General features: G+C 37.8%; 2 protein-coding genes and 1 pseudogene across 3 annotated transcripts; all 3 read left to right on the top strand.

Annotated features, from left to right (window-relative positions):
* LOC109946721 lies at positions 2341-2722 on the top strand (annotated as a pseudogene).
* LOC18793831 (transcription factor bHLH30) lies at positions 4492-6004 on the top strand. The gene is made up of 2 exons (XM_007224596.2): positions 4492-5112; positions 5211-6004. The coding sequence occupies exons 1-2, from the start codon at positions 4885-4887 to the stop codon at positions 5697-5699; spliced, it is 717 nt and encodes a 238-aa protein (XP_007224658.2). The 5' UTR covers positions 4492-4884; the 3' UTR covers positions 5700-6004.
* On the top strand, positions 6167-8932 carry LOC18791063 (beta carbonic anhydrase 5, chloroplastic). Of its 2 annotated transcripts, none has more exons than XM_020555696.1 (10): positions 6167-6278; positions 6361-6455; positions 6558-6613; positions 6906-7067; positions 7142-7190; positions 7296-7409; positions 7508-7561; positions 7712-7794; positions 7903-8005; positions 8315-8932. In XM_020555696.1, exons 1-10 carry the CDS (start codon positions 6263-6265, stop codon positions 8513-8515), a joined length of 933 nt encoding a protein of 310 aa, XP_020411285.1. In that variant the 5' UTR covers positions 6167-6262; the 3' UTR covers positions 8516-8932. The 2 variants fall into 2 exon arrangements, with proteins under 2 accessions (XP_020411285.1, XP_020411284.1); XM_020555695.1 differs by having other exon boundaries at positions 7900-8005.

Here is a 10700-nt window from a genome sequence, read left to right as displayed (position 1 = left end):
TAGCTTAGTACTACGATAGTCCCGAACAAGTCTTCTACTAACCTTTTATTGTCATTTAATCTTTTTGATGGTTAGGAGGTTTCAAACTTGAAATTTCTTCCAATATTTTTTAATAAATAAATAAATATTTTTTTTGTTGAAAAAACTATTTCGATATTGGGAAGATAAATACCATTAAACCAATAACGATGCGGTACACTTGTTTTAACGTTAAAACAACATTCAACCATGAATGTTCAGTTCTTTTGATTTTTACTATTTTAACCTTTGAAATATAGTTTGTGTTCTCTTGTGACAATATATAACTAGTTAAAATAAATTAGCACAGTTTTCAGGGAATTGGAATGTTACACTAACTGCCAAATTGTGGTTTTATACATTACCATAAATTGTAATTTTTATAAACTAAATAAACTATATCATTATGTTATCATTCTCATTAACATATTCCATGCATACGCCAATATTTGCCCCTTGAAAACATGCTACACCTGCGTAGTTTGTTTTTTACCTTGGCTACTTTATTTTTGGTTTCTTTATTGCTCTTGTTATTAGTTGCTGCAGTTCCTTTATTCATTGGCATGGCTCAAGTTAGCATTCAAGCTTTTAGCTCTTAGCAAAGCCAAAAAACTTATAGCTAGGTTTTGGACTGTCAGCAGGACCTACACAAATATAATGGGGTTCAAACAAAAGCCATTTTAGGGTGTGTGGTCCAGGCAGAAGCCAGAAGCCAGAAGCCAGAAGCCAGAACCAGAGGCATGGCATGCTCTGAAATATGGTGGAATCACTATTTATATATATAGAGAGAGACAGAGAGCCTATAGGCAGATGTCATGTTCATAAAAACTGTTGTAATTTGCATATAGCCCATAGTGAATAAATTTTTATTATGACTGCAACCTCTGCTCTCTTCTGCATCACAATCTGAACTCTCAGCACTTGTTGGTCGGCTGCCCTACTGAGATGGGATGTTGATCTTACTTCCTCTCTCCCTCAACGTTTTCAATTCATGCCTTTGTGGGGTCCACCTAGCATCCTCAGTCCTCACAAGATGGGTAATCTTTGGAATTTTATTTTGTTTAATTAAATTTTTTATAAGAAAAAAAAATTGATGTATTTCTGGACAGATTGAAGTACTAATATTGGGTCACAGTTAAAACCTAAGGCAAAAGAAACGAAGGGTTTTTTCCAAGTGATGACAGGGAGAGAAGAGACAACACAGACCATGCCATGGAAACTTTTTCTCCAATTTTAGGGACCAAAATGATCAGATATATTGGTAGTGTAGTGTATTTAAGTTTTTGTTTGTGACCTTCATCATACTTTTCTCTACAGTTTGTTTGGGTGAAAATTGGCTATGGTCAATCAATTTCATGGCTTTAAAATCCACAACTATGCTTTTTGGGGTGAACAACAGTGTACCGAGGTTGCTCATTGCTTGAAACTTGGTAACATTTATTGATGGTTTTATTATGTTATGGAATGATGATCCTCCTTTACCCTAATGATTCTTAATGCTCAGTAAAATATCGTCTTAATATCTAGAAAAAAAATATTGTGGGATGCGTACTCAAATACAGTTGTGTCATAGTCAACGAGGGCTAGTTGAGTGGAAAGGGCATTGACTTGCAGACCAATGGTCAGTTTGAACCCAAATAACACTTGATAATGTACATTCACGTCACCAATGACAAATTATTACCCAACGTTGAACATATAAAGTAGAACATTTTCTTCAATTTTAAATGAATCTTGTTGAAACTTAAACAATATTTTAGCGTCATTAAATCATTTTTTTTAAATTTTAGTGACCAAATAAGGGTTAAATGAGATTTCATGTTTTGAAAAGACAGTTTACCCTTGAAAACTTCACACATGAACTAAGATTTGATAGACGTAACATAACGAAGTGATACATCCAAATTGTGCAACATGACCTAAATTAAAATATGCCCATGTCAATGGGGTTTAGCCCAGTTGAAAAAGACATTGACTTGCATATTAATAATCTTAGATTTGAACCTTTTTGGCATATTGGCAATGGCAATGCATGCGAAAGCCCCCCCTTCTCAAATGAGTTTTTATAAAAAATAGCCAAAATTTACGCCCAACTTTCATAAATGTCAGTTTTAAAAATAGCCAAAAACTCAATTAAATAGACTTAAATGCCCTCAAAACTAAAACTCACATAAATAAATAAAAGAAAGTCAATTAGACAAAGAAAAAATAAAATAAAATAGGAGAGTGCAACACAGAATCTATTTTGCTGCTATTATGCTCCCTTGTAACTGCGGGAAGAGAAATTAAGAAAGCTAAAGATGTAGACTCTAAAGTAACGACATGGGAAGGTTGTTTGGGATCAGTCTTGAAGGAGACATCTAGCTGCAAGCACTGCAAAACTCATCCTGCTCTTGTTGATGACATACTTTCTAAAATTCTAAGTCGTTTAACCGAAGACATGAAAGGGTTTATCTTTTTGATAAATTTGTAAATGTCACACTTGGAGAGAGAAGAGTGGATCATGATAACACGATTACACTGTTTGTGTTTCGTGTAGTTCAATGGTGGGTTGGGAAATATGAGGCTGCAAGGGAGAAAAGCCAGAAGTAGTACAAAGAAGGGAAATTTATCCTTGAGACATTCCATACTCTTGGTCCTGATGGAAGCAACTACTTTAACTCTGGAAACTCAGATTGGTGGAAGCGATGCTGATGATGCTTGATTGATCAAACATTCAGGAAATTGCACTTAGTTCAAATGTATATTCTTTGCTACCACGTTTTTCTTATTATCACATTTTGATTGATTTTTCTTAGTCGATGATGCAATCTAGGATCCTAGGTTATTTCTATTGTCATCTCCAATTGTTTAGATCCTTGCTATTTTTGAAAACCAGTAAGTTCTTAAAGAAAAAAAAAAAAGAAGAAGAGGAGAGAGAGAGAGAGAGAGAGAGAGCAAAAGGAGGAAAAGGTTGGGAGAAAGTGAAACCAAGGGCAAGAAAAGCAATAACTGAAACTGGAAAGTGAAGGCGAAGGCAAAAGAGGTTGTCGGCTAATGATGTCGCTGCTGTCACCTTTGATTCTCCTAAAAAAAGCTGTTGCCGCCGCCGTTCACGCAACCTTATTGGATTAATTGCTAAGAGCTATCAACTTCAATTTTGTACTCTCCTTTCTTTTTCTACATTATCTTGTGTTTATATATGTGTTTCCTCTTTTTAAATTTTGAGTTTAATATTAATGGTTTTTTTTCCTTACAACAAAGCTACATCACTGTAAAAACGAAAATAAAAACTATTAAACCAAATATGCATTGCTCGTTCAGATAAAATATTTTCTTAATCACAATTATGACATCAATTTTGTAAGATTATGTGGGTTAGATAATGGGGTTTTACAAATGTTTGTATCATATCTGACTGGCCTTTCATGCCATGACACGTGGAAAGGACCTGACACCAAGCAAGGCCCAGGAGCCCATGCTGGCCTATTTGGCATTACAATTGGTAGTCGCCCCTCGACACCACTTACTGATTCTACATCAATTAGGGCCCAAGAGCCCACACTAACCAGCCCAGCCTTACAACAATCGGTTGGTGCCCTCGACACCCACGACCAATTCCACATTGGCTGGCCCAGTGCATAAGTTCGCAATCGACAGTCGGCAGGTACCCTCGGCACCTTCTATCAATTTAGCCTCCCAGAAGGTATCTTGTAGGAATCTCTCAGGTTCTTTACTGGTATATTCGCTAGGACATGTGGCAGCCTTTTAGGTTACTCCCACAAGTCACACATCGAAAATTTACATCAAGAGGACACACAAATACCTCTATAAATAGAGTCCATTGCCTCCAAGGTACAAGGTAACAGCTACTTGACACTTATGCCTTTACTTTATCAATAGCTAACTCCTCTATTCTTCGGCTAACTTTAGCATCAAAGGACTTTCAGCTGGCACCACACCGGTGTCTTAGGTCTTATCTACTGCTCTTTCCTTCCCTCTCTCTCTCTCTCTGTGCAGATAATCCTCAGCTTGCCGAAGGGAAGTTCTTACTGAATGCAAATCAGATCACACCTCATCTTTAAGTTTCAGCCCACTACTGATCATCTAGTTTTGAGCACCAACAACAAATCCATTACTAGTTAAACTTTTGTTAACTTTAATGTGATTTTACTGAAGCTCAAAAGTTACTTCTTCTTGACTTCGAAAAAACTAAAGTTGATTAGGTCTTGGATTCGATCTCCTCCCAAATGCGCAAATACTCGCAAGAAAAGTACGTATTACTACGTTAACCTTTATTTGTTAACTTATAAGCGATTTTATTTTAATCACAATATGACATGTTTATTTTTTTGGGTGGATAATACAATGTAACATGCTTGAACTTTCAAATAATAATAAAATTGACATACTTGGTAACATGGACATGTCACACGGATTCTTTAACAATATTCCCTTGGTCCCCTTCCAAACCCTTCCCCTCTTTCACTCTTTTTGCCCTTTCTCCAAGTTTCTAGTCCTGCCTCGATTCACGTTTTCCATGTTCTTTCTTTAATTTCCTTTTATTTATCTAAATAATCTATATTCATGTTCGCTTGTTTAAATTTTAATATTTTATTTATTTATTTATTATCTCATCAACCCATCAGCGGTAAATAAATAAAAAAGTAAAAACCAAGTCAAATAACTCACTGTTTTTCTTGTTCACTTCACTTCTCCCAACTCCTACTTGCTCTTCTTCCTCTCACTTTCTCTCTTCTTCTTCTTCAAACCCATCTCTCTCTCTCTCTCAGTACACCCCAGTTCCCTATAACTACACCTACCCAACAAAACCCAACTCTTCTTATTCTCAAACACTTGATTTTCATTACGAGAGAAAAAAAAAAAATGCTTCCTTTCCTGAGCTGGTCTGATCAAAATCACTACGCACACGACCCGTCGCTGGTCAACCTGATGGACGGCGCAGATTCCATCCTGAGCCCAGCAGCCTCCATGACCGAGACCTCCAGGTCAGCAGAAGCATCCAAGAGCCACAAGGAAGCCGAGAGGAGACGCAGGCAGCGTATCAACACCCACCTCTCCACCCTCCGCACTCTCCTCCCCAACACCACCCGGGTGAAAAAACCAAAACATGCTCCCTTTCTCGTTATTTCGATTTCAATATAGGGGCATTATGGTAATTGTACTCGGCGTGATTTTAATTTTATGCGCAGACGGACAAGGCGTCGTTGCTAGCGGAGGTGGTGCAGCACGTTCGGGAGCTGAGGAGGCAGGCTGGTGACCTTGCGCGACAGGACGGGGGCTCGTGCTGCGGTGGCAGCACCGGTTCGGAGCCCTGGCCGTTTCCGGGCGAGTCGGACGAGGCCACGGTGAGCTATTGCGACGGCGAGGCGAGGCTTCTGAAGGCGACGCTGTGTTGCGAGGATAGGCCGGGTCTGAACCGGGACTTGATCCAGGCGATCCGGTCCGTTCAGGCCAGGGCGATCCGGGCCGAGATGATGACTGTTGGGGGGCGGACCAAGAATGTGGTTGTGATGCAATGGGCCGGCGGTGGCGGGGAGGAGGAGGTTAGGGCTTTGAAGCGGGCTTTGAAGGCTGTGGTGGAGAATCGGGCCTCAGGTTGTGGGCCGGGTCGGTTGGTTTTGGGGAAAAAGCGAGCTCGGGTTTATGGGTCGGTTTATGAGGATGAGAATGAATATTAAGGAAGTAGTGAGGGCAAAAAGGGAAACTCATATTTTGGGTTGGTGTACAGAAACCTGGATCCTGGATTACATGGAATAAAATCAGTAGGATTTTTTTGTTTTTTGTTTTTTGTTTTTGGATTTATATATATGAGATATACTGAGATCAGATTTTTTTTTTTTTTCTTCTCTTTGAGGAAAAAAAGAAGCAGACTGAAACAATCAAACAATAACCTCTTATGTTTAGTTTAAATTTTTAATTGTAATATATGATTAATTTTTAATTTTTAATTTTTTTTTATGAATTCAAATAAGATTATTGATGTATGTCAATTTAAAAATTCAGAATTTTCTTTTTCAGATTCTAAATTTATTTTTCCCATTCAAAAATCATGTAGTTCCAAATAGGCATATCCACGTCACTTTACAAACTCTGGATGACTACAGGTCGGGATTGGATAAGATTGAAGCCTTTTTCTGTATTGTATTCACATTTCATTATAATAAAAAAATAAAAAATTATTTCTTGAACTAAAAACTCATCTTTTTGGACCGACCGCATGTGAAGGCGGGAACGAACAGAGATGGTCTTCCCAATCCGTAAGTATTATCAGAAACCAACCAACCAACTTACCTGTATATCATTAAACTCATGAATCTTTGTTTGTTTTCACAATTGCAGGCTCAAAAGCTCGTCGGATTCTTTCAACAATGGCAGCTGTAAGACCTTCCTCAACCTGTAGCAATTACAGAAGAAAATCCTCTGCCTCAAACCTGGTACTTGTTTCAAGCTCTCAATAATATATATATTTATTATCAAATCGGTTGTGTCACTACTGATACCCAGATTTTGTTTCTTTAATATGTGAAAATTCCTAGACAAATTCTGCAGAAGTTGAACAAGGAACCCATGTAGAATTACTGCCTTCAGTCAAGTAAGTATATCTTCCAATCATTGCTCTTTGATATGAATTATTGTGCTTGAAATGTCACATTCTTTTTTTTTTTTACCTCACAACCTCTATTATTTTAGTTCCATGTTTGAATATCTGGATCACAAGAAATATGATTTAATCTGTCTTTATTGAAAAGAGGAAATTCATTTTCACCCAAAAAAGAAAACAGAAATTCATGACTAGGGAAACTCTTGAATTTTAATCTTATAGATATATAATGATACCACTAAGAGCTCCACCATAACTGCTATGATCGGCTGTCGTTTTGCAGAAGACAACCAGTTAGAAGGCTGGAGGCTTCAAGTGATTCCATGGAACTTGCCCATGAATGTTCAAATTGTGAAGGAGAAAATGTGTCAAAAGCTAATAATGGGCCTGACTTGTTTGGTGAGATGAAAGAGAGGTTTCTGAGTTTTAAGAAGCACAAATTTTTGTAAGTAGCAGTTAAATGTTACACACAACTTGATTGCATATTGGTCTGTGTGGTAATTATACTATATTGAACAGGAAAGAGTCAGAGCATTTCCAAACTCTAGCTCAAGCTCAAGCACCCAAGGTAATTATACAAATTTAATTTTTATCTTGTTTTTAATACTTCTTGCTTCTGTTCAGCTTGAAATTGGACAGTTCCATATAAATAAACTTACAAGTTCAAAAACAGTTCATGGTGATTGCTTGTGCAGACTCTAGGGTATGTCCCTCTAACATCCTAGGCTTTCAACCTGGAGAAGCATTCATGATTAGAAATGTAGCAAACCTTGTTCCCCCATTTGAGGTATGTATTAAGCGTGCGCTTCCCTGAGTCGTGACATATTACCTCGAGTCTGAAATATAATCCTTCAAATCCTTCAAATCAACCTTTGTCTTTTGCAGAATGAAGCATCAGAAACTAATGCTGCCCTTGAGTTTGCAGTAAATACTCTTGAAGTATGTCATCTTGCTCTCGAATCTCTTTCAACCTCTGTGTTTATGTATAACTTAACTGTGCTTTGCTTAAAATCGGAATCCATCTCCAAATTCGGGGTTATGGAGCTAGCGACCTTGAAAATTGATCAAAATGTTTATGGCTGACTTCAGGTTAAGAATATATTAGTCATTGGCCACAGTAGCTGTGCAGGAATTGAGACCCTCATGAGAATGCAAGATGATGGTGATTCAAGGTTTCTTAACAATTGATCCTTTCTCACTTTTGTTCACATGGTATTTTCAGGACATCAATTTTCTTTAAATGCTGCAATTTTTTTTTTCTGTGATTCTGCTTTCAGTAGCTTAACTCATAGTTGGGTTATCAATGCCAAAGTTGCCAAACTAAGAACAAAAGCTGTTGCACCACACCTTAGCTTTGATCAGCAATGCAGACACTGTGAGAAGGTACTCCTTGAGTCCTTTCCACTTGATACTCTTCTTAGGCTTATTTACTTGTGATTAATTTCTAAGAGGAAGGTTTTAAACGTCTCCTAAAATGCGACCAATAGATTGTTTCTAACTAATGGCGATTCAACAAAACAGATTCTATTGAGAGTGTGAATCCCAGGACGGGGAATTAAAAGTATTGCCTGAGAATATTAAAAGATTCATGCAATTTCCACTCGTTACCAATTGGTTTTTAAAAAAAATATAGAGCAAGTCTTTAAATGTGGTCATCCTTGGGGTATTATAAAAATTTTCATTCTATTACAGGAATCAATCAATAGTTCATTATTGAATTTACGGACATACCCATGGATAGAAGACAGAGCAAAGAAAGAGATGCTCTCTCTTCATGGAGGATATTATGATTTCTTGAGGTGTACGTTTGAGAAATGGACTCTTGATATGAATGGTATCAGACCTGTTGGAGGAGGCAGATACTTGGACAAAGATCGAGAACTTTGGGGCTAAATTTCTTGCTTCTTCCATTAAATATAATTATTATTAATAATTATGGGGAGAAAGTGTAAGGGGGTGGGGTAAATCACATCATAACTTGCATGTTGTAACTTTTTTTTTTTTTTTTTTCTTATGTAGTAAAAACTAAAGATCAACGGGATGTAGCTTAGTAGAAAGGGGTCTTGACTTGCAGACTAGTGGTCTCAGGTTCGAATTCACATAGCACATTGGTAGTGTGTGTGTGTGAGAGAGAGAGAAACTTCCCTCCCCTTTGCAATTTAGACTATCCCTTATATTCAAAAAAAGAACTAAAGATGAAACCATTTGCATAGCCGCATTGCGTGCTTGTACTCACTACACATTTGCATGTACTCGAATGTAATTTAATACAAACCAAACAATTGTTTTAAGGGAAATTCACTATTATACCCAATATAGCTTTGTGATACTAGGCATCTTATCTCTATTTGTATATATAAAGGGATAAAGGTCAAAGAAAATCTCTTGCCACGCACATAACATTGCTCTCAATAATACCACAAAAAAATATACACACCTACATGAGTCTTATTACTGCAAAAGAAGATAGGGGAGTGGTAGTTGATTGGCTTTAGGGACCTGCAGCGAGGCAGCACTAAGGGACCTATAGGTGTTAATGATAAACTGCTTATTTGTTCAAGAAGGATCATAGCTAATGCTTTATAGTTCTACTTGTTGGAAGTTTGAATGAAATTCAAGGATTTTTGTCCCATATTAGTAGAAAGATGAAAAAGTGAAGTCTTTATAAGTGTGGTAGTCCTATACTTAGTAATTGGAAGTTGGGTTAAGTAGAAGCCAATTAGGCTTCAAATTTGATTTGGATATTAAACATTACTCATCATATAGTTAATTACTATTTATTAAGTAATATAATTTATGGAGTTAATTAAAATAATTAATATTAATTACTCACAAAAAAAACTATTTATTGACCTAAAGAAACTAATTTTATATTTTAAAAAAGAAAATTATAATTTTAAATAGTATAGCCGCACGGCTATACCCGATAAATAAATCTATTTAAAGAGTATATGTCTAGATATATCCGAATATTTGAAAAGTATAGCCGTTCGGCGTAACTATTAACACGTATTAAAATATTTAAACAGTATAGCCGCCCGGCTATACGCTTTCAGTAAATTTGAATGTTTACAGAGTATAGCCGCGCGGGCACAGAGCACAGAACTCGTCACCAAAACCATCAGTTGATTGGTTATAGAGGACTCGAACTCGTCACTACAAACGTCTAGGGCACAGAGCAAGCCCGTTCCAGGTTTCGAGCAGTTTCGAAAAATCGGCCTAGGCGCTAGGCGGGAGGACACCGACGCCAAGGAGTTAGGCGGCCTGGGAGGATCTAGGAGGCCTGGGCGGATCTAGGCGGTCTGGGGAAATCTAGGCCTGCGGCTAGGCTGCCTGGGAGGATCTAGGCGGCGACTAGGAGGCCTGGGCGGATCTAGGATGGGCCTAGGCGGCCTGGGCGGACCTAGGCGGCCTGGGCGGGTCGTGTCCTTTTTTTCCAAATGAAGACAGACGAAGCTTGCACTCGCAGAGGAATGTGGTGCGTGAGTGATATGAAGAGGCAGAGAAACGAGCACGAAGCTTGCACTCGCAGTCCAATCTACAAAATTGAAATACTCGGTCTTGAGCCTCTCTCTCAACTCAAGCTTCGATTTTTTTTCTTCGGTTTCGGCTGCTGCGTTGATTCAATTTTATTGTTGGTGCTTTTCTGTTATTGAAGTTCGCAACCTTAGATGAACATGCAAGACAGTTTCTTAATATGCCAGAAGAAGCCCAGCAGATGGTTCTTTAACCTGAGGCACACCTTGCCGTTTGGCATTGGATTACACCATGCCGGTCTGAATGAGAAAGATATCTGGTTGAGGAGCTTTTTGCAAACAACAAGATTCAGGCATTTCTGTTTTACCTCAGTAAGCATGAGTCTTTCCTGAAAAACACATTAGGAAAAGAGAATATAAAAAAGATCATTTTCTAACTCTATATACTGATTAGGCATATGTATTAAATTATAGGTATTGGTTTGTACCAGCACATTGGCATGAGGTGTAAACCTTCCAGGTCATCATCTCGTCATTATTAAGGTAATGCAAAATTTGTGTGGTATCTTTTTCATTTGGTTCCTATATTTACAAAGGTTTCT

This window comes from Prunus persica, chromosome G1, assembly GCF_000346465.2.
Source record: "Prunus persica cultivar Lovell chromosome G1, Prunus_persica_NCBIv2, whole genome shotgun sequence".
NCBI classification, from domain to species: Eukaryota; Viridiplantae; Streptophyta; class Magnoliopsida; order Rosales; family Rosaceae; genus Prunus; species Prunus persica.
The sequence above is the reverse complement of the archived record's forward strand: the minus strand, read 5'-3'. Positions and strand labels throughout refer to the sequence as shown.